Below are 24407 nucleotides of genomic sequence, written 5' to 3' on the forward strand. Positions count from 1 at the left end.
TGCCGTTTTGCCTGCTCCCTCCTTGTTGTGACTCGCAAAAGTGAAAGTGAAACTTAAGTGAGAGCAGGGTTCCTACCATGCTCCTCAAAGCTGCTTAGTGCCAGAGAAAGAGATACAGACCCCCTCAGACCACGACAGAGCCGTCATTCAACTTGTTGTAAGTCGATGTATCATCACAAAAGTTGTGAAAATATTTTATGAAGGTTGAAAAGTTACTTAGTGCTGGTTTAATGGGGGAAAAATAATGTGTTTAGATAACAACCAGTCTTGAAATGAAGTCCAAAATTGTACAACATACTCGCATTCAAAGAAAATATGTTCTACTGTTTCGATATCATTCTCACAAAAACCACACATATTATTATCCAAATTAAATCTAATATGTAGGAAGTGGTTTGATGGATAAATGTCATTCAGTATTTTAAATGTGATCTCTTTTGTTTTCTGAGGTACATGTTAACTTCCGCATCGGTACTGCCCCTTTAAGGACGCACGCACGCCGCTCTCACGCTGCTCAGTCACGGTCACATGAGGCTCCGTGTGTCATGTGATGTAGCTGAACAGTCAGTGTGTGAATGACAAAACAGCTTCGCTCAGCTCTGGATACATAATTACCAGGAAAACTACTGCCCTTAAACACGACTTGATGAGTGTGTGACAGTGAGGACCTGACGCTCAGAAACAGCAGGTGAGAAAGAAACAACTTCGTTTAAACCAACGTAAAAAAAACAACAAAAAAAACGTCCATTCAAATCCGCTAGCCACCTAGCATGCTAACGCTAACTTGACTTGTTTTTGTGGCTTTTAACTGTGGATTTGCTCGTTAATTAACTGTTTTTTCTCAGTGACATGTCTTCGCAAACTTAAATAAATGAAGTATGATATATATATTTAAATTAGTGTTCAGTGTTTTCCCACAACACCGTTGAATAATGTTGTTTTTTTGTTGTATTGTTGTTGTTTTCAGGCTGTAACAGGAGTATGTGGTGCAGAGCTCAGCGTCAATAACAAGTGAACTCTGCCTCCTCCTCAAGACATCTGATTAAAATGGTAAAGTAGACTCACAACAGGTGGTTTAAACTTAAAGACTTAAACAACAGCTTTACTGAAGTATAAGTTGACATTTATTTGCTTTATTTGAGTATTTTCATAGTAAACCACCTTGTTTTAGATATAACCATTTCAAACAGGCAGATGATGTACTGTATGTTTTTACCTCCTGTATTCACCTTGACAGCTACAGTGGGTTTAGAAATTAGGATTTTCACATAGAAGATAAATGGTGATGAGACAATGATGCTTTGTTATGACTGATCCACTTGACAGTAAATGCAGTTTTCCCTAAACGGAGAGAAATTAATAAATTTAACTTAAATTTAACTCCAGATAGACATATCTGAAATCTGGTTTGAAAGAATTAGCTTTGGTGTTTTGGTGCATCACAGATAGGAAAAAGAAAAGAAATATAAAATGAGCAAGTTCGAAGGTTCAATTTGTGAATGAGAACTTTGTCTTTTAGTTTAACCTCCCTCACTGATCTTCTCTCAACCCCTTTAGATTTATTAGTCGTCCCCTCAGAGGGGCCGGACCCTCGGGTTGGGAACCAGGGGACTAAACTAAAACAACAAAACTGCACAGGACACGAGGTCGATAAATCGAGTTGCAGCAGTAAAAAAAAAAGAAAGAAAGAAAGAAAAACCGCTGAGGAAGCAGCGCTGACTCAGGATTAATGATCCAACAGAGTCATACATGTTGGTACAGAACATTAGTCACATGGCAAACCACTAAACTTACATCTTAACTTTGACTGAGGCACAAAACACAACTGTGTGTGTGTGTGTTTGTGCTTATTCAGTGGAATCATGTGCAGAGTTAATCAACTCTTAACGACATGAAGAAAAAAAAAGAGTTTGCAAGTTTAACTTCCTGTTACAGGATGGAAAGTTTTATTTTTGGCTTTAGTACAGTTCCTTTATGACACATTTTTATTCATTCATCTGAACAAAAGTGGTTTTGCTCTTCAGGTTATAAACATTGTTAATCTTCCTTTGCACATCCTCGACCTCATATAATATGATTATACACTGATTATGTATGTGAGTAGGACAAAAACAAACTAATTTGCATATTAGCAGAAATGGAAAACCCAGCTCTCTCTCTGTCTTTGCACACTATATATACATACAGTGTATAAATACATACCTGTGTGATTATATATAATTACTGTGCTGCAGTATGTGTCCACACCTCTTTAGGAAACAAACACTCAGATGATGAAATGTAAAACAGGCAACAGGTTCACTGACAAAATGTTTCCACTTCTGCGAAAGAGCTGAACACAGAACCACTGCAGAAAGACCTTTATACACAGAACTTTTATAATTTGATGCTTTATTCAACAGATAGACAGAAAATTAATTGTTAACCATTTTGACAAACTATAAAAAATAACAAACACTGATGTTTGTTTAGTTTTTTTCCCCAACTTTTATTTAATCTTGAGAATCCTTGAGATCAAGAAAAAATACAAATAAGACAACAACACAGCACAAGAAGACAGTTTCATCCATTAAAAGCAGTTACATTCATAGACAGAGGAGTTTGTTATCAGGTTTTAAACTGACCCAGAGACACAAGTGTCTGTAGTTTTAATGTTAGTTGTAAATGATTCCAGGTGGATGCTGCAGAAAAAACTAAAAGCAGTTCTTCTTCCAAATGAGAACTTTCATGTTAATCAATGAGTAAAAATTTAAAAAAAAAAGCGTGCAGCAGGAACTCTCAGATTATGGTTTTAAACTTTCACACAGTGACATGTGGAGCCGTGTTTTACAGCAGTGAAAAAAAAACACATGAGAGTTAAATATACATAAAAGGGACATGAACTCGCTGTACAGAAGGATCTGAGTTTGTCCAGTGTGGAAATCCAGATTATCAGCAGGAATGCTTGCTGAGCTGCAGCGCACACACAGCTCACCTGTGTTTCCTCCTGCACACTGATTCCAGTGGTTTCTCACAGGAACCAACACGATAAGATTTGAGTTTTTTTAATATCTATATATATATATTGTCAGAACACATTTCAGTTTCTAACGTCTCGTCTCGTTTCTCGTCTCGTCTCTGTGTTGTGTCCAGGCGCTGCAGATGTGGGTCCTGTCTCTGGCTCTGCTGGGCCTCGGCTCGGCGCTGGTTTGTCCCGATGGAGGAATGTGTGAGGACAGAAACACCTGCTGCAAGAACACGGTGGGAGGATACGGCTGCTGCCCGCTGCCGCACGTGAGTTAACGTCTTTACGTCTTTAATTTAATAAAAACCTGTGGCTGGAGACTTGAGGTCAGATAGTTAGATTCCTCTGGGTCGTTCACACAGAGCTGAGATCTTTGATTAAATTCAGTTATTCCATCATCTTCTTGTAAAAGTAAAACTCCTGCTTTCAAAATAAAAGTATTATCAGAAAAGTGTAGGGCTGCACGGCATCGAAATTGACACACATTTAAGTTCAATGGTGCAAGGAGGGAACGAAGCCCAAATGGGCTTGTACAAGAGTGCCACCCCTTTTAATAATTACAAACAATACAGATTTCTAAGGCACAAACAAAAAAGCTTTGAAAAAGAAGGAGATAAAGTGCATAATCAATGTTATGTAGGCAAAAATGAGGAGATAGAAAACACAGTAATCAATAACAAGTGGAGAGAGCGAAAATAAAGTATAAAATATTTAAATGTATATGTCTGGAGAAAGCAGGAAGTAGTGTATAGAGGATTCATGAAAGGTTAAGATGGTTTTTTTTAGCTGGTTTCCTAAGATTTTATGGACAGAATTGTTTTGATTTCAGTTTGAATGTTTATTTTTACATTTTATTAGTGAAAATTAAAAGTAAAAATAATGTTTGTTGGTTTCATACCACACAAATAAACAAACAAACATGTCCCGTTACATCTTGAAAATATGATTTATTGCACTGTGACGCTGACGATGCCCAACAATTTTTCATTTATCCCCCCAAAAAATTGCAGCTTGGTGTTTTAAATGTTGTATTTGATCATATTGTGATTTCAATTACACTGTGATACATTTTTCTGCCTTAGAAAAAAGTATATTTGAGGCTGCAAACAACTATTTTTACAATTGATTAATGTGCTGTTTATTAAATAGTTCAGTCAACAAAATGTTCAGAAAGAGTTCATATTCTAGAAGCTGAAACCAGAGAATCAAAACTCTTAATGAATGATCAGTCTAGCTGCAGATTATTTTCCCTTTGATCCAGTCATCAGTGAGTTTGATCAGCTGATGGTCGGAGCTCTAGTTTGATAATCGGCTCTGATCCAGGTTCAGGTTTAAAGGAACAGTTCATGTTACAGCAGCGACATCGGACACTCGGTTTGAGCGTCGCTGCTGCTGCTGCTGCGTCTGCTGCTGCGTCTGCTGCTGCGTCTGCGTCCTCGTCCAGAGTTTTGGCGTCTCGCCTGATTTTCACACTCGATCTTTTCTGCATTTCTCATCAGAAATAGACGCTGATCACAGATCTGCTGATGGTCATGTTCAAACACACCACAGACGTCACTTAGAGCCGACACCTTTTTTTTTTTTTTTTTTCACACTGAAGCAGCTCTAGAAACATCACGAGTGGACACGTCTCATCTCAGCAGGATGGCAGCTGACTGGAGTTCCTGGTTTTAAATTTATTTTCAGAAACTTTAATGTGTGTGTGAATCTTTCCCTGATGTTCTAGCAGCAGAAACGAGAAACAACACAAGGTGCTTTTTATAAAGGGAGGGAAAATACAGAGTCTGCTTGCTGAAAAACTGTCCCTGCCTGAAGGCAACGTGCATCAGCGGTTTTGCATGAATTTCCCTCTAAAACAACTCTGTCTGGTAACGCTCTGTTATTATCTCATAGCGTGGTGAATGTGCAGGTCACAACTTGTCCACCAGAGCGTTTTGGAGTTGTTGGATTGTGTATTTGATAAGTTTGATGAGGGAAACCAAGAAATCCCATGAGCCTCCGTAGCGTAGCTCTGAGCAGCTCGCGGCTCTGCTCCGCCGTTCTAAAAATAGCTTGCACCGACAATTAAAGGTAACGAACCTACTGCTATGACTGTAGGGATTATGGCAATGGGCCAATTTGCCAAAATGTTGAACTATTCCTTTAATATGTTTATTAATTTTCACTAAACAAGACAGGACCAAACAAAAACAAGCTGGAAATAACAACATAAAAACCAAAAACACAAACAGAAAGATCAGCTCCAGGTGAATGTGACAGGTACATTATACAGTATAGAGTGAAATACAATAGGAGCTAAATAAAGAAAAATAATACAGTTTTTTTTATACATTATAGCAGAAATATTCACATTAATATAAAGGCATTAGTAAATTACAAGGAGGACTTATTTGTTTCAGGTTGGAAGAAATGGATGGACTGTCTAACACCACGCAAGACAGACTTTGACTCTTTTAACTCTAGATAAAATGCTGTGTGTGTAGCAATAACCACAGCTCACTCCCTACGTGTTTATGTTTTTATGCTTTTTAAAAAATTTTTATGTTCTTTTATTACCAAAAAAACAAGGACATTCATGCTGACACTCAAATTGAAATGGATGTACAAGTCACACTTGTTGCAGAAAGTCAATAAAAAGCTAAAGGCATTAGTGTTGTAGTGCAGGATGCAGGTCAGACAGTGCAGAGGTTTATATGTTTCATTATGCAGGAAGGTTTTTAAAGAGTCACAGCTGCACCAGTGACCGCTGCTCATCTCTGTGTGACTCCGCCCGCAGGCCGAGTGCTGCTCCGACCACCTGCACTGCTGCTTCGAGGGGACGCTGTGTGACCTCGTCCACAAGGCCTGTGTCAATAAGACGGCAACTCTGCCCTGGGTGACGCGTCTCCCCACCAAACAGGCCTGGATCGAGCCTCAGGTGAGTCTGGCTCCAGTTCTTCAAAAGGTTTCATTTCATCTGGATTAAAAAAAAAGATCCGGCTTTTGAAATCCCTTGTTTTGCCGTCCAGGATCAATTAATCCATCTTTACTTTTACCCCAGTTGTTCAAAGCGCAGTCAGATTGGATCAGTCTGATCCAGATACAAACTTTGTAAGCAAGTAAATAAAAAAGCAAATATACAGTATATGAGTCAAATACATTGTGAATATTTTTCATGTGTTTTAAAATCAAATTTCAAACTTCAAATTTAATTTATTTATCCAGTAGTTGGGGGCAAGTTCTTGATTTGTGGAATAATCAAAAGTTAACTTGTTCTACTTCATCACTGTAATGGTTTAAAAATCAGATGCAAAATATGAATCAATCAATAAATGTATATATGCTACATTATAAATGTTGTTTATTTGACCAGTTTGAATTTAATTTAAATCACATTTTGTTCCTGAATGCACCAAACTGCTGCGATTAGAATAATCCTGACTTCAAATCCTGAGATCAAAGTTTTCCCGATCGAACACAAACCGGATTAAAACCAAGACTGGATCATGTGATCTAATCCGATTTCAGAATCTGTTTTTGGTTTTTGAACAACCCATTTTCAAGATTTGATCCCATCCATTATCCAAAATCCAATCAGATTCCCTTTGAACAACTGGGCCCTGATGTTGGTTTTTCACTTCCTTTATTCTTCTTTATTTGGGTTATTATCACCTCATTAGTCGTCCGTCGACCTTTCGTACCAGAACCAGTGAGGCAGGAAGTTCCAGACGTGCAGATGTAATTGGAGAATATATCTCAGGTTAAACTCTGTCAGATCTGCAGCGTCGGCTCTTTTCTCTTTTTTATTTTTTTCTTCTTTTCTGTAATTTTCCGTGGGTTGAAGTCTTTGATGTTGAGTCTGTCCAACACTGAGCTGTGCTGGTTAATGAACGCTGCAGTCTCCGGAGGCCACGAGATCTGCTTCACATTTTTACTCTTCATTCTTTTTTTTAAACTTAAATTTTTATTGAAATTTTTCATCTCCACATGTAAACAACAAGGTATACATATACAGTAGATCCATGAATTACATTCTGCGTGTGGAGCAGTTGGAAAAATCAGATACAACTGAGAAAAAAGAACACAAAAACAAAAAAAGAAGTACAGCAGTCGTGGCTACATGCATCCATTGTTAAATTACACTGTATAAAGATCCAAGAGAAAAAATATGAATAAGACAGATTTCAGGTATTCCCAACTGTGTCCCATTGGGTCCACTTCTCCCATTTAGTCACAAAGACATTTTCCTTTATTCTAAGTCTCTCCATGTTATGGACTTCTCTAATGATTTCTAGCCATTCATTCACAGCTGGTGGCTCGGCCTTATACCATCTTCTTGTTGTTGTTTTTTTTTACATGTGACCAGTAATATTTTTATTAAATATCTTGTCTTTGACCAGGACATATTGATTCAAGTTCCCAAGGTACATAACACCACATTCTTTAGGTATTTCATAACCCAGGATGTTCTTAATTATATCGTGTACGTTTTCCCAAAATGGGTTAAGTTTCTGACATCCCCAGAAAATGTGTGTATGATTCGCTTCCCTTTCTCCACATGAACGCCCACATGAGTGCTGGGAAGCCTGTTTGTTTACTTTTTAATTTGGGAGTGATGAAAAAACGGGTCAGGTTTTTCCACCCGAATTCCCGCCATATTCTTGAATTTGTGGTTGTGTGCTGTGCTTCACACATACTCTGCCACTCCTCTACAGTAATGTTAATCTTCAATTCATTCTCCCACTTCTCCTTAATGCACAGAGTGGAGACATCTTCTGAGTCTCTTGAGTTTCGGTGCAGTACTGAAACTGCTTTCAGTTTGGTTCCACTCTTCATTCTTTGTAAAGTGTGTGTGGTTTTACGGTACATCACATCAGTCACCCTGTGAAATGATGCAGTGTGTGTGCTGTTGCCTCCTGTCGTTGGTATTCATGAGCTGTGATGTTGTGATGTCGCTGCAGCTCGCCGACTCAGTGAAGGCAGTCATTTGTCCGGACCAGGAGTCGGAGTGTCCCGACGACACCACCTGCTGCGAGCTTCCTGACCACTCCTGGGGCTGCTGTCCATTAGCCAAGGTGACGTAGCACACCAGCTCACGGGCTCTGCACAGGAAAAAAAAAAACCCTGAGCACTTCACTTCACACCAGGAAACACTTTACACGGTTCACTGGTCGGTTTCTGCTGCTGTCGTCTTACAGATCTCGTTATTTAAGAGTCTAGTTCCCTGGTTATGAAGGAAACACACAGCTACTCTTATAGTTTTTTGTTTGTTTTTTTGGTGTATTATCTTCAGAATAGTGTTGTTTTTGGCGTCCTAATTTAATTTTAGTTTTAGTCTTTAGTCTTTGTGTCAAACTGTCACTTTAGTTTTTATTAGTTTTAGTCACGTTCATACTCTTTTTTTTGTCTGGTCACGTTTCAGTCGACTAAAACTCTGAGCATTTTAGGTTTATTTTAGTCAGAATAACAATAACAATCTCTTTCTAGTAATGTAATTCTATTTAACGTAGTCAATATAGTATAATTACCTAGTTTAGTAACTATAGACGAAATCAAATGTTTCTTTTAGTCAAACCCATTTCACAATTCAGACATGGTTATCTTATTATTATTATAATATTGTTGCCTTATAGACCTTAAGAAAACCACACACTAGATTTAGCAGATATTTTGGAGAAACCACTTTACACTGCAAAATAATAGTAATAACGCGACTAAACATTATAACGTTATTTCGTCTCGTCTCGTTTTGGTCGACCAAAATGAAGAGTCATTTTAGCAGTTTTTGTAAACCACATTTAGTCTCGTTTTTAACACTTCTTGATATTTTCAAATCAAAAGTCGACCAGTAAATTGGGAGGCCGCATGATTGTGCAGTTGTATTATTCATTTACAACTTTTAGATTTTAATATTTGCGGAACTGACACAAACTTACACATTATACATATTTTATAGAATTTAGTAAAAGTGTTGAGTTTTTGTTAAATAAAGAACGGGAGGAATTGAGGATTGAGGAAATAAATGTTTATAAAAGACCTGGATCTCTTTGGCATCGAGGTAAATATAAGACCTCAGCCACCATCTGAGAATATATTGTATGAAGTACAGAAACGATATGTTTATATTTTAGAGTTTCTGCAGAAAAATGACAATATTACAGAGTTTGTCAATGAAAGAGCTCTGATAAAATTGTTGATTTTAAAACTGTAAAATGTCCCAGAAGGTACGTCAGTCATAGTCATTTTAATGATATTTAAACTGGTTTGTGTCTAATTCTACAGTTAAATCTTTATATAATATACAAGTGTTGTGTTGTATTTTATATCTAAATAATAAATCTCTCCGTCCTGTCGGCTCCTCGTACATCTCTCCTCCTCTGCCTGTTGTGCATCAGTACTTTTCCATCCTCTGCTGGGGCCCGTGTCCTCGGCTGAAGGGCTGTTCTGACTGTCAGAGCTGATCGTCCTCTCTCTGCAGGCGGTGTGTTGTGACGATAAGCGCCACTGTTGCCCCGAGGGAACGCAGTGTGATCTGGTCCACTCAAAGTGTGTCTCTGCCTCTCTGAAGTCCTTCCCGTTGCTGGAGAAGCTCCCGGCCCGGAGGAGGAGGAGGAATAACGCAGGTGGGGAGTTCCTCATGTAGATAATAACACACCTTAGGACGAAGGTTAAAGGTCAACACACCTCTCCTTCTGTCTCTACGCTGATGATTCTGCACTATTAACGGAAAAAATAATTTTCTTTTTCAGCTCTAGATGAATCTCCAGCTCCACCTGCCGGGTCAGTTGAGTGTCCTGATAAGAAAACTCAATGTCCCAGTGGAACTTCCTGTTGTCCCTCAGGCAAAGGAGACTACAACTGCTGCTTTTTCCCCAACGTACGTATCACTCTGCTGTGGATACACAATGGATTCGTTTTTTGGATAAATATTTATATCTAATTAGATGCTTTGTTGATGTTCAGGCCGTATGCTGCAGCGATAACATCCACTGTTGCCCCACCAACACAACATGTGACTTGGAGCTTCAAATCTGTAGAACTGGTCACATCCATGTGCCGCTGATGAAGAAGACTCCTGCTCTACCCAAGGATGGTAAGACACCAACATCTGTCTTTACGTCTACAGCTCTATGCAGACGATACTGCACTAATAATCTAATCTAATCTTTCTTTATTGTCCACAATGTGGAAATTTCTCTCTGATAACAAACATTAAATAAATAACATGTCATTCAGTACACAGAGAAAGAGAGAGAAGGTGATGCACATCGCTCTAAAATGTCCTGCATGAATGTAATGAATGTGTTTCATCTTCAGGTCTTTATGCTTCTGCACCTCCACCTGCCGGGTCAGTGCAATGTCCTGACGGGAAAACTAAATGTCCCAGTGATACTTCCTGTTGTCCCTCAGGAACCGGAGACTACAACTGCTGCTTTTACCCAGATGTAAGTACAAATATACAAGAACTGAAACTAGTAGTCGATTATTGACTTGGTTAATTGACAGAAAAATACTCAACACTTTTAATCATTCACTATTCCTGGAAAAAAAAACCCACATATTTATATGTAATTTCGACGTTTTGTTGATGTTCAGGCCGTATGCTGCAGCGATAACATCCACTGTTGCCCCGGCAACACAACATGTGACTTGGAGCTTCAGATCTGCAGAACTGGTCCCATCCACATGCCGCTGATGAAGAAGACTCCTGCTCTACCCAACGATGGTAAATCATCAACATCTGTCTTTACGTCTACAGCTCTATGCAGACGATACTGCACTAATAATGACTCAATACTTTCCTTTTTCAGCTCTAGATGAATCTCCAGCTCCGACCTCTGGGTCAGTTGAGTGTCCTGATAAGAAAACTCAATGTCCCAGTGGAACTTCCTGTTGTCCCTCAGGCACAGGAGACTACAACTGCTGCTTTTACCCAGATGTAAGTACAAATATACAAGAACTGTAACTAGTTGTCGATTGATAGAAATTTACTTTGCAAGTTTTGTAAGTCATTATTTCTGAAAAACAAACCACATATTTATATCTAATTAGATGTTTTGATCATGTTCAGGCCGTATGCTGCAGTGATTACATCCACTGTTGCCCCAGCAACACAACATGTGACTTGGAGCTTCAGATCTGCAGAACTGGTCACATCCACATGCCGCTGATGAAGAAGACTCCTGCTCTACCCAACGATGGTAAGACACCAACATCTGTCTTTACGTCTACAGCTCTATGCAGACGATACTGCACTAATAATGAATGAATGTGTTTCATCCTCAGGTCTTTATGCTTCTGCACCTCCACCTGCCGGGTCAGTGCAGTGTCCTGACGGGGAAACTAAATGTCCCAGTGATACTTCCTGTTGTCCCTCAGGAACAGGAGACTACAACTGCTGCTTTTACCCAGATGTAAGTACAAATATACAAGAACTGAAACTAGTAGTGGATGGACAGTCATTATTTCTGAAAATCAAGCCACATATTTATATGTAATTAGATGTTTTGTTGATGTTCAGGCCGTATGCTGCAGTGATAACATCCACTGTTGCCCCGGCAACACAACATGTGACTTGGAGCTTCAGATCTGTAGAACTGGTCCCATCCATGTGCCGCTGATGAAGAAGACTCCTGCTCTACCCAAGGATGGTAAGCAGATAATATTTGAAACATAAATTTTAATTCTACTTCAAACTAAATTATTTAAAAAAATATATTGATGATTGATCTGTGTTTTCACCTCTCATCCTGTCAGTCAAATGTCCCGACCAGTCGACGACCTGTCCTGATGAGACCACATGCTGCAAGATGTCCAACAGCTCCTATGGCTGCTGTCCAATGCCTAATGTGAGTTGTGGCTGGTTTATGGTCTGTGAGAGCGAGCTGTTAAGATCTGCTGTCAGAGCTCGTCAGATCAGATGTCCACTCTGGAGGCATCGAAAGATCAGATACAAAACGTTTTCATGCCTGTAACTCTGTAAAAACAAACACCAGATAATATTTGAGTCCTATCTTATGAATGTAAAGAAAAATACAGATAAAAGAACAAAATACTGATTTTTTTTTTTTTTTGGTTTAGTTGGTTTATTTCGGTCTTGACATGGAACCTCATTGTACAATAGAAATTACAGCTCAACATAAATACAGCAGCTAGACAAGGTCTAAGAAAAAAACAGACAGACAAAACAGAAATTAAGCAATAAGTCAATAAAGAAACTGTACAGTAGAAACTTAGACTGAAAAGGTGTAGGCTGAATCTTAGCTTATTTTGCCAACCCTATTACAAATCAGGTTATATAACCATTTCCTTTCATCAGAAAATAAACAGAATTAAAAAAGAAGAAGGAAAAAAAGAAATAAGCTTTACAACATTATATTTTTGAAGAAAGAAGATTGGTTTAGTGATTGTTTTAAATGTGTGTCCCCACACTTATATACAGTAAGTTATATATGGTTTTATTAGAGATTGGTACAGAATTTGTAGAGTTTATTGTTAAAATATTTTTACATTCATACAAAATAATAAATAAATAAAATACAGTTAAATAATAATCTTAAAGTTGAATACATTGAAGTGGAGTTGAGACCTTGATGATCACTTCCTGTCTCGGTCCAGGCCGTCTGTTGCTCCGATCTCCTCCACTGCTGTCCTGAGGGAACTCAGTGCGACCTGGTCCACAGCACCTGTTCGTCGGCCCGGGGCGCCGTCACCATGGCGTCCAAGATCCCTGCTGCTGTTACCGAGGTGACGGCAGCTCGGAGCGAAGGTAAGAGTCACCTGTAGATTAGCTGTTAAAGGGGCGGGGTCTTGATTTGACATTAAGTTCAAAATGATGATTAATGTTAACAGAAGTACAGTACAGTATCCTATCACGTTTTTTATTGTATTTTATCATCGTTTGTTTTTCTCCTAATGTTATTTTGTTGGTAATAATAATGTCTGTTTGTCTTTCAGTCGGTGCCGTCCCCTGTAACGACTCTGTGGCCTGCAGCGATGGAAACACCTGCTGTAAATCACCGGCGGGACAATGGGCCTGTTGTCCTTTAGCAGAGGTACCGAGACAGACGACCTCGACTCTGTAGTTCACGATTAGTCACAGATTTTTGTCCTTTAGCAGGTCGATGATGACGCTGACAAACAAAAGCGTCTGTGCCCAGAAGAATCACAGAAACAGTGTTTGATGAAAATCACAGTTGAAATGTTCTGCAGCGCTGCAGGAAAACGCTGCACAGATGAAGAGAACAACAGCTCCCACTAAAGAAAAATAAAAATGAGCAGAAACCTGCAGCCGATCGAGAAAAGTGAGAAGTGGAAAAATGCCTCAAATTCCAGCATGAACCACCATAAGAAACACAAACTGAAGCTTGAACATCTGAGAGCCTGTGGGCAGATGTGAAAGCTGCTGTGGTGCAGGACAGACCAGGAATATCTCAGATCTGCAGGAAGAGGCTGAAAAAGAAAAAGTCTGAGCTTTGATACCGGAGTAGGAAGCTGAAACTAAACCTGCTGTTGTTTTAAAGAGGAACTATGCAACATATTAATCTAAACTAGACTACATTTTTACCTTAAAGCCCCCTACAAAGAACTTTTAACTGGATATGCAAAAGTCTCTGGTTTCTGCTGACGTCTCTGTTTGACCTACAACAGCAAATGAGGCCGTCGGTGGGAAGATGAGCAGTTTCTAAATAGTGTAACTCTTTAGTTTTCGGGAGGCGATGGTCGGGTCGGTCTGTCGGACGAAACGATTTACGACACTCAGACCGAAGGAGTCGGCATGCATGAGCCAGAAAACTGTCTTTACAACAATATGTGCTACTAGAGCTCATGAGAAATGCAGTCTTCATTCCCGGAAAAACACTACCGCTTTTGTCCACAGGGGTCGCCAAAATCAACACAAGATTTCCGGTACTTTTCCACTGCACAATTACAGCTTTACTCGACTCAACTCGGTTTAGGTCCTTTTCCATCACAGCTGAGTTCTTCATCGTGGGTTAGGGTCGTCATATCTCTCCTCTCGTCAGCTCCAAACTCACTCGTCTGCACCTCGATCACGGACTACAGCGTGGTTTCCCACATAGCAGACATTTAACTCAGGTGAAAGAACAACAACAGTCTTGGTACAGATCAGTGGGAGCTGTTGTCGGTGTGTTTTTACAATTAGCGGGTTTGATTCTCGTGTTGGACGTTGCGCTCGGGACTCTTCCAGTGATGATGCTCTGGCCAGTCAGTGGAAGGCAGTTGGTTGACGTCATGTTTTAGTATAGACTCGGCTCGCTTGGAACCCGGGCTGAGGCGTTACCAAAACAGTACCGGGTACTAGAGCCGTGGCGAGTCGAGCTAGTGGAAAAGGGCCAAAAATGAAAGTTCTTTGTAGATGCTTTAACGAAGCAGCTTCAGAGTCCTAGTTCTGGTTAAATCAATGACTTGTAACTAGTTCCAGGGAGAATGGAGGCTCCGACCCGGTGTCCCAGCTCTCGTCTCCATGGCGACACCGCCACACAAACGTAACGCGCCGCCCCGTAACCCGTGATCTCTTGTTTATTATGACAGATAAGACTACACAGATATACACATGGTAACATGGTAGATGATAAATAAGGTTATCCACCGCTCCATGGATTGTAGGGCTGGGCCAAAAAATCGATTTTTATATTAATCGCGTTCTGGCGATTTTTTTTTATTTTTTGGGACGACCAATCTTTATTGTACGATCATGTATTCTGTGCCATTACACTCGACAAAGTCAAACTGGCCTGATGGATGGATGGATAGACCAGACAAACTGATGTGATGTGTGTATTGTTTTTTGTAAATATGACTTATGATGTATTGTCAGGTGTTTGGTTCAACCTGCTCTTGTTTAAGGACAGAAAATCACAATTGAAAAAAAAAAAAAATCGCAATACTTGGTAAAATCGAATCGCAATACTTGTTTAATCAGAATCGCAATTTAAATCGAAATCGGGACCCAAAAATCGTTAGAGAATCGAATCGGCACAAAAGCATATCGGCCCAGCCCTAATGGGTTGATTTCTCATCGGCTTCGCTGTTGGAAACAAATGCACATGGAGGAGAAGAGGGTTAGAGACACAGAGGAGGAGACACCAGACTTGTATAGTTTCTCTTCTCCATGATGTGATGCTGATGAGTGTTGCTGCTCTCTTCAGGCCGTCTGCTGCGAGGACCACCTGCACTGCTGCCCCCACGGCACCGTCTGCAACCTGGAAGCCTCCACCTGCGACGACCCCAGCGGCAGCGCGGTGACGCCGCTGCTCCGCAAAGAGCCCGTCTTCGCTCTGACGACCACGACCGACAACACCAAGTGTGACAAGTCCACGTCCTGTCCGGGGAAATCCACCTGCTGCAAGACGGCGTCTGGAGACTGGGCCTGTTGCCCCCTCAACCAGGTGACCGAGTCTCTCTACACTGAACAAACACATTTAGTTTATCAGTTCACACCTGAGTGAAACTGAAGCGCTGACGTTTATAATGTGTTGATGACTCACAGTTTCATGATGAGCTGCTCTAGTTTCACTCTGATCAAACAGCAGCAGCAGCGGAGGAGGAGGAGGAGGAGGAGGAGGAGGAGGAGGAGGAGGGAATTAAAAACATGAATCAACAAGCAGAAACAGTTCAGTTTCCTGTAACTCCAGATTACTTCTGACATCACAAATATGGAGAAAATGAAAAATGCATGATTTATTATAGTGAGAATCAGAATCTGGTTTATTATCAAGGAGATTCTCACACACAAGAAAACACAGCATGAGATGGATGGATGGATGGATGGATGGATGGATGGATAGATGGATGGATGGATGGATGGATAGATAGATGGATAGATGGATAGATGGATGGATGGATGGATGGATAGATAGATGGATAGATAGATAGATAGATAGATAGATAGATAGATAGATAGATAGATAGATAGATAGATAGATAGATAGATAGATAGATAGATAGATAGATAGATAGATAGATGGAGGATAAAAACATAAGAAAAACATTTTTTTTTAATGATTTCACATTTCAATATTCAACATTTTACATATATAATTTTCCAACGGTATAAAACATGCCTGCCTGTACTTCTCCACCAGGGAGCAGAGACATAGTATATAGACATAAATTCTCAAATAAAGTTACAGTAGAGTAAATATGAAGAAAAAAGAAACACTTTTTCACTCCTGTCCTTATTTTCACACCTCTCTTGCATCGTCCCCTTTTCTCCTGTTGGAGGATAAACATAATAAACATATGAACAATGAACAAGTTTGTAAGAAATGCATATTAAAAAGACATGCAATAAATACAAATTAATAAAGTGCATGGTTTTTGCAGTCCTGCAGAATTAAAACTATTTAAGGTGTTTAGATTTGAATTTTAACACTTTAAAGGGACAACAAGGAGTTTTGGAAAAGCAAAGCGTTTTCACACTACATTTATGAGCCTCCGCGCACCGTGAAATTCTTTGACCGGCGCAAGACAGACTCATGTTTTCATTCATCAAGAATTAAAGTCAGAGGTTCGAAGACGATCACATACCGTCATAGTTCCGACCATAAACGGCGATTCGGCTGCGTTATTCTCATGACTCGCCACAAAACCGAAAGTAAGGAAACGCTGGTCGGCTCGCCCAGCATTTCCACCACCACTAATAATAACAAAATAACGATAGAGACAAAACGATATATTTATCGAAAATGGGCCCATTAACAAGTGTGGGTAACATAGATTCATCCACATTAACGTGAGACTTTTTTATTGTCGCGGAATTTTTCGTTCTGCCGCTGGAGAAACTCCTCGTTGTCCCTTTAAAATCAATATTTACTCAGAAGGAGCTGTAGTTTTTTGGACATGCACATGAAATTATCATGAAAGCTGCAGAAATAAAAACTCAGGAACATGTAAATTAGATAAATCTGGGATCGAGCCTGCGTCCTCCATGTGTCCAGCTGTCTAACTCCTCTCTGTGTCCTCTGTCAGGCCGTGTGCTGCGACGACCACGTCCACTGCTGCCCCCACGGCACCGTCTGCAACCTGGAGGCTCAGACCTGCGACGACCCGTCTGGCGCGTCGCTGGCGCTGCCCTGGGTGGAGAAGGTCGCCGCTCTGACCTCGACCTCCGAGCTTCAGGACGAGAAGTGCGACAAGCAGACGATGTGTCCGGGCGGCACCACCTGCTGCAAGAAGAACTCAGGACAGTGGGCCTGCTGCCCGCTCCCCCAGGTCAGGACCCGCTTCTACAGCTTCACACACTGAAGAGTCTCAGTTTGCAAAATCTTCTTTTTAGAAAAAATATTTGCTGTTTTTCTCTTTCAAATATTTGTATTAGAGCACACTGTAATATTGTTAAAGGACAATTCCAGGCGAATTCAACTCGGGGCTGTATTTTCCTAACATTTTAGGTCTAAAAGAATGAATCTGAAGATTTTCAGTTTAATTGCTCCTGTTTTGCGGTAGTTGTGTCTGTCCCCGCATCGCCACGGCAGCGATGAATGGGAGCGGATGCAAGTTCCGCTGCTTAGGCTGTTTACATCCGCCAAAGCTGCAATTTTTGCAGCGTCAGATGGCGACTCAAACATGCAGGCCGACATCTTTGTAAAACTAGATGGAATTCAAAGTCTCCCAGAGTCTCGCGCAAGATCCAAGTTGCCGTGAGCGGTGTATTCAGGTGCAGTGGGAAAGCTACCGTAACACAGGAATATCAACTCTTGGGGCGGAGTTTAGCTCAGTTGGTAGAGCACCCGCCCCATGTGTTGAGGCTATAGTCCTCGCTGCAGGCGGCCCCGGTTCGAGTCCCGCGTCGGACGGCCCTATCCTGCATGTCATTCCCCCCATCTCTGCCTCCCATTTCCTGTCACACTCTCAACTGTCCTATCAAATAAAGGCATGAAAAGCCAAAAAATATACTTTAAAAAAAAAAAAGGAATATCAACTCTTGACTTGCTTCAAGTAAAAAAAACATCTCGGCGCATGTTTGAGTAGCCACCTGATGCTGTCTGTGGAAAAAAATGTACACTTGAAGCGTTTCTTCTGTGCTCCATGTCGACCCACGAGTGATTTCTGCATTTTCTGACAACAACTGAAGCCTGTTGAGTCCATAAAAGGCGCTTCGGTTTTGCATTTGGTTCAGAAAAGGTTCGGTCTGCATTCACACCACAAAACGATTCGTACCGGGGTTCGTTTCAGACTCTGGTGTTGACCAAACGAGTGAACCGAGTCCCAGCTGAAGAGGCGGTCTCTCAGTTCACCTGTTTGACCCACAACAGAGTTCAGTGGTTTGTCGGCACCAAGGAAGAAGTCAGTTTGATGTGAACTAAAGAAGTCTGGTGTGAATACGCCCTGAGATGAGAGGAGACATGAAACTAAACTAAAAATCTTGAGTTTTTTCCTCGTGTTTGGACAAAATGAAAAAACCAGAGACCCTAGAGCAGAGTAATTAATCAGGAGAATGATTGGTGAATCGGATCGGATGTTGTATTGAACCTTCCAGATGTTGATGAACAGCTGTGTGTTTTGGACGGAGGCAGCAGGAGTGTCTCATTCTTTGACTCGTGTGTCATCCGCTGGAAGTCGAAAAACCCTCTCACACGTGTCGGACGGGGAGTTTTTCCACAGTGTTTTTTTTTTCACGTCACTGATCCGTTGGTTCCCGGTTGTGTTGTGTTGTGTTCAGGCCGTGTGCTGCAGCGACCGCGAGCACTGCTGCCCCAAGGGCTACGACTGCAACGTGGCCGAGCAGACCTGCGACAAGCCCGAGCACCCGAGCCTCCGCTGGCTGCAGAAGCTCCCGGCCCTGCAGAGGGAGTCCAGCTCCGGCCCGGTTCAGTCCGACAGGAACATGTGCGACTCCCAGACGAGCTGCCCCAAGGACACGACCTGCTGCTTCATGGACCAGACCCACAAATGGGGCTGCTGCCCTCTGCCCAAGGTACAGGAGGTCAGCTCCACCCAGGGCCCCAGCCTCCACAGGGGCCTACGCAAATTTTTTTATTTTGGGGCCCTCTGTTATAGCCAATAATACTGATTATGGATTATTTACTAACCTACAAATTTATTCCATTTTTCGAGGGTTAGGGCAGTGTTTTTCTAGCCTCGTAAACCAGCCGCTCCTGGAAATGCAATTCATTTAATTTCTGAGGGAGAGTCCGGCCTCATTCCCGCTGTAAGCGTTTGGCCTTAAACCCTCAGAAGGCCGAGCCAATCAGCGTCGCCGCTGTGATTGACACAGCACGTTGGCCAATCAGGGACCGACTGGTGCAAAGCCCCGTCACTACACCAACTTGCTGATTGGCTGAATGGGGTTGTCTGTCAACGCTACTACTCCCGCCCAGCTCCCGCCCACCCCAAACGCTTGGAGCGGGGATGAGGCCAGACTCTCCCTCAGAAATGAAATGAAATGCATTTCCGGGAGCGGCTGGTTTACGAGGCTAGTGTTTTTCAACCTTGGGGTCGGGACTTAACGTGGGGTCGTCTGGAATTTGAATGGGGTCACCTGAAATGTCTAGTCATTGATAAAAATAAAAATATTACTGATAATTTTTTTAAAACTTATTATTATTCTTTTTAAAATTATGATAACTGTATTCTATACTTTCACTTTCTCAAATATAAATCGAGTTTAAATCAAATGCAGCAGATAAAAATATCTTGATTGACCGCCGCAATCACGTACAGTCACGATCAAAATGGGGTCATGAGCCAAAAAAGGTTGGGAACCACTGGGTTAAGGTTACAAATCATCCTAGCCTGGCATGTAAATGCAGCCTGGGGTTGATTTACACTTAATATTCAAATTGATAGTGACAAAATAAACCAATAGACAATGCATTTATTGTAAACACATCATCTGCTTTTTTTTATTTTATTTTTGGTTTTAAATAAACTGCAACAACAATTAAAGATTTTTGTAATTAAAGTCGACAGAAGTTACGCACTACAGCTTAAAAAGGTTAATTGCCCTTAGGGGGCCCCCCTGTGGTCACGGAGCCCGTAGCAGGTGCTTAGTTTGCTTATGTCTGGCTCTGGCTCCGCCCACCTGTGTGATGCGTGGACCAATCAGAGTGACCGATCGCTGCTCTCCTTCAGGCTGTCTGCTGTAAGGACGGGAACCACTGCTGCCCCAGCGGACACACCTGTGAGCCGCACCGCTCCTCCTGCTCCAGAGGCCGCCACGTCCTCCCCTGGTTCACCAAAGTCAGCGCTCGCACCGAGCCGACCGCCGCCGCCGATGACGCCGCCGCCGCCGTCACTGACGTGAAATGTGACGACAAAAGCAGCTGCGCCTCGGGAACGACCTGCTGCAAACTGCCCACGGGAGAGTGGGGCTGCTGCCCGCTGGTCAAGGTCTGTACACCGGGTTAAACCTTAGTCAACAAACAGCGACTTTGATGTTTCTTTAAGGAATAAATTACAAGTTAATAAAAATAAATACTTGTTTAAAACGAAAATCAATAACCAAACAGCTTCACAGTGCGTCAGGGAAATGAAAATTTGTTTTTAGCCACATTGTTTATCAAAGAATTTATGAAGGACAGAAAAATGATAGTCACAAGTACAAATACAGAAATAGATAATTAGAAGTCTAAATGAATGAATGAAAAATGTCATTTCTGTTTTTATACATTTATTTATTGATGTTCAAACAGTTTTTACCTGTTTACCATACAGACAGACCCAGAAATCCAGGAAATAAATAAGTAAATGTAGAAATTCATGAATAAATAAATGTATAAAAACAGAAATAGCTCTTTGCCTTACTGAAAAAGATTTATTTTTCATTTATTGAAGCCTTTAATTTTTTATTTATGGATATTTATTCATATATTTATGAAACATTTTGCTTTCTAATAACCAAAAAACCCTTAGAGTTTGTGTTTGTCTGTAATAATAATCTCCTCCTCCTCCAGGCGGTCTGCTGTGCCGACCATGAGCACTGCTGTCCTCAGGGCTACACCTGCAACATGCAGACGGGAACGTGCGAGAAGAAGATACACGACGCGCTCGTCGACACCCTCCCCCAGATCGCCGTGGTTCCTTCCAAGCCCAGAGACGATGAGGTCGTACCATGCGGCGGCGCGGGGGGGGAGTTGAGCTGCTCCAGAGAGGAGACGTGCTGCCGGACGTCGTCCTCAGACTGGACCTGCTGCCCCTCGCCTCAGGTATCAACGCACGGCTGGACTGTGGTCACATGACCCAGAGACACCAGAGCCACTTCCTGTTTCTGTTTCCTGCCATTGTCACGTCCACTGTTTTTATTTTCTTCAGAGCGAAGCATCAACTTCACATTAAAGGGATAGTGGTTCAACATTTTGGCAAATTGGCCCATTGCCATAATCCCTATAGTTTTAGGAGTTGGTTTGTTACCTTTTTATTGTCGGTGCAAGCTATTTTTAGAACGGCGGAGCAGAGCCGTGAGCTGCTCAGAGCTACGCTACGGAGGCTCATGGGATTTCTTGGTTTCCCTCATCAAACTCATCAAATACACAATCCAACAACTCCACAACACTCTGGTGGACAAGTTGTGACCTGCACATTCACCACGCTATGAGATAATAACACAACGTTACCAGACAGAGTTGTTTTAGAGGGAAATTCATGCAAAACCGCTGATGCACGTTGCCTTCAGGGACAGTTTTTCATCAAGCAGTCTCTGCATTTCCCTCTAAAACAACTCTGTCTGGTAACGTTCTGTTATTATCTCATAGCGTGGTGAATGTGCAGGTCACAACTTGTCCACCAGAGCGTTGTGGAGTTGTTGGATTGTGTATTTGACGAGTTTGATGAGGGAAACCAAGAAATCCCATCAGCCTCCGTAGCGTAGCTCTGAGCAGCTCACGGCTCTGCTCCGCCGTTCTAAAAATAGCTTGCACCGACAATTAAAGGTAACGAACCTACTGCTGTGACTATAGGGATTATGGCAACGGGCCAATTTGCCAAAATGTTGAACTTTAACCCTTTAAGATTAAAACTCAGTGTGACTCAGTGTGTGTGTGTGTGTGTGTGTGTTTGTCGTGACAGGCGACCTGCTGCGCCGACGCTCAGCACTGTTGCCCTCTGGGATATTCCTGCGACCTGCAGTCTGGAGGCTGCAGCCTGAAGACGCCTCCGACGTGGGACGCTCTGATCGGGGACAGGAAGAGACACTCGGCCCCCGGGCGACTTTAATCACTGACCATGTTCCAACCTTCAGTCCATAACATCCATCTCCTGCAGCTCGTCGACAATGAGCGATGCTGTATTTTGTTGTATTTTTTTTTGTCCAACTTCCTGTGTGTTTTGCTCAGTGATGGAGGTGTCGGTGTTTCTGAGGGAGGAGGATGTTTAGTGTCAGACAGGAAGTAAAAAAAAAAGGGCACACTATGGTCGTCACTTATAATGAAGCAGAAGCACTTGACCAAACCTTCAACAACACAACATGAGACACACACACACTGCGCAGCTGCACAGTGTTCAGTTTATTCTACATTTTTCTTATCGTCTTCAAACCCTGAGAGGAGAAAAAAACTCAAAACAAAACAAAAGTCTCTGGGTCCCTCTTTTTTCTTGCTGACGATGTTCAGTGATGAAACTCAGCAGAGCCATAAAATAAAATTCGACCAAATAATATAATATAGCTGTAAAACTATTATTCACTTTCCCTGCCAGCAGATATCTGTGGCCTGGGAATCAGAGTGTGTGTGTGTGTGTTAATGGTCAGATTGGAGTCAGATATATGAGACCTGATAGTCGACAATAAGAAAAATGCAGGATATCATTTTTTATTTGACTATTTTCCCAGTTCCGTTACATCGCTCCATTAAAAAGAGACTTGAATGTACCTGTTGCCTTATGTTTGGGGCAAAATTTGCAACAAAAAAAAATGAATTGGTGCATAATTTTCTTTTTTTTTTTTTGTGTCCCCATCTGTTGAGGAAGCAGCATCTTGTGTGATCCACATACAAGGGCGACGAGGTCATTGAGTTATATAGCTGTGAATTTGGTGTATTTTTTTTTATTATTCCTGTGATTTTAAAGACGGTGTAGGAGGTGAAATGAAACGTAATTGTAGAAATAGTATCTTACACTTTAGATCTCTAGTTTTTTTGTTGTATGTTTTGCACTTAAAGAGCAGCGACAGACCAGACAAACAACTCGTGCCTTCTTTAAAAGTCAAAGTCTGAGAGGTGCCGCCGGTCTGTCGGTGGTGGAGTCGGTGTCCAGTTTCTTCCCTGTCCAGAAGAAATGTGCTTTTTTTTTCTCTCTCTCTCTCTCTCTCTCTCTTTTGTGTTTTTGGACAAGTTGTTGTTGTTGTAATTTCAACCAAAACACAGCCAAGAAAATAAAAGAGCCAAGTACATCCCCAAATGTCAGGAGGGAACAAATTCACGAGGGTTCGCTCCATCGGCAGAGAACAAAAAACACAGAGGCTGTTGTGAGGTTTTTAGGGTTTTTTAACAGCTCACCAGGGGACGGAAAAGCCTCTTTAAATCCTCCGACTTCCTCCATAACTTTTACAGTTTCGTGCTGATTATCTCATTGAAATCCTTCTTTAAAAAAAACACACAAAAAAAACCTGTGATCTGACTGTTCGGCTGCCAAGACGATCCAGACGAGAGTTTAAAGAAGAGTCCGTAAAATGTTCCTGTTCCTGTTGGTTTGTTTGCACCTGGTGGGAAAAACCTTCAAATCAAACTCTGCTGAGACCGAACTCACTGTTTCTGATGCAGAACTTTGTTTTTTTTTTGTTTTTTTTCTTGTTGAAACTTTTTCCACCCTCTGTAACTAGGAAGTTTTCTGGAAGGACCCGATTTAAAAGTTGATGAAATCGAGCTTTTCATCATGACACAAGGTGAAATATATAAATATAAATACACATATATATAAATATTCTGTAAACATGCTCTCACCGTCTGGTCCACTTCATGCTGTCACCGCTCCTTTTATAGACGCCTGTCTTGGTTTAATTAATGTGTTTATTTTGCCCAAGTTACATTTTTGCAGCCTTTAAAAACAGACTTTACATTGGGGCAACAGGATTGGAGGGGCAGGGGAAAGGGAGGGTGGTGGGTGGGTGGTTGTGGGGTAAAAGGACTCAAGTCAAAAATAAAGTTCTTGAAAATATCAGTTTGGTGGATGATGTGGTAATTAAATTCAGTGACATCACCCTTGGAAGTTTTACCAGTTGACAGGATGTGGCCCACACACTTCCTCTGGCCTTTTCCCTCTGTATCCTCTTACCCCCCCCGCCCCCTCGCTGCCTCCCCCGTCACAAAGTTGTTATGACGACCGGAGTAAACACAGGACGGTTGGGCAGGAGGAGGAGGAGGAGGGTGGTGGTGGTTGTCCCAGTTTCGCTGTCAGCTTCACTGCAAAAACTCAAAATCTTTCCAAGAATATGTCTTATTTCTTGTCAAAATGTCTCAATTTTAGTCAA

General features: G+C 41.6%; 1 protein-coding gene across 5 annotated transcripts; it reads left to right on the forward strand.

Moving 5' to 3' along the window:
- Window positions 1-515: 515 nt before the first annotated feature.
- grnb (granulin b) lies at window positions 516-23659 on the forward strand. 5 transcript variants are annotated; one of them, XM_085760807.1, is made up of 23 exons: window positions 528-688; window positions 968-1050; window positions 3133-3273; window positions 5781-5921; window positions 7945-8058; window positions 9462-9606; window positions 9733-9860; window positions 9947-10076; window positions 10301-10428; window positions 10580-10709; window positions 10795-10922; window positions 11055-11184; window positions 11270-11397; window positions 11505-11634; window positions 11741-11832; window positions 12602-12752; window positions 12941-13038; window positions 15154-15393; window positions 16976-17218; window positions 18669-18923; window positions 20081-20338; window positions 20902-21153; window positions 22013-23659. In XM_085760807.1, exons 2-23 carry the CDS (start codon window positions 1048-1050, stop codon window positions 22157-22159), a joined length of 3312 nt encoding a protein of 1103 aa, XP_085616933.1. In that variant the 5' UTR covers window positions 528-688; window positions 968-1047; the 3' UTR covers window positions 22160-23659. The 5 variants fall into 5 exon arrangements, with proteins under 5 accessions (XP_085616937.1, XP_085616933.1, XP_085616934.1 ...); XM_085760808.1 differs by lacking the exons at window positions 11270-11397; window positions 11505-11634; XM_085760810.1 differs by lacking the exons at window positions 10795-10922; window positions 11055-11184; window positions 11270-11397; window positions 11505-11634.
- Window positions 23660-24407: the final 748 nt, after the last annotated feature.

This window comes from Trachurus japonicus, chromosome 19 (assembly GCF_045865225.1).
Source record: "Trachurus japonicus isolate A0001 chromosome 19, Traja_1.0".
Taxonomy (NCBI): domain Eukaryota; kingdom Metazoa; phylum Chordata; class Actinopteri; order Carangiformes; family Carangidae; genus Trachurus; species Trachurus japonicus.

Coding starts and splice junctions, on each gene's coding strand:
- grnb (XM_085760807.1), top strand. Junction 3,274..5,780: donor GCTGCTGCCCGCTGCCGCAC/GTGAGTTAACGT, acceptor CTCCGCCCGCAG/GCCGAGTGCTGCTCCGACCA. Junction 12,753..12,940: donor GACGGCAGCTCGGAGCGAAG/GTAAGAGTCACC, acceptor TTTGTCTTTCAG/TCGGTGCCGTCCCCTGTAAC.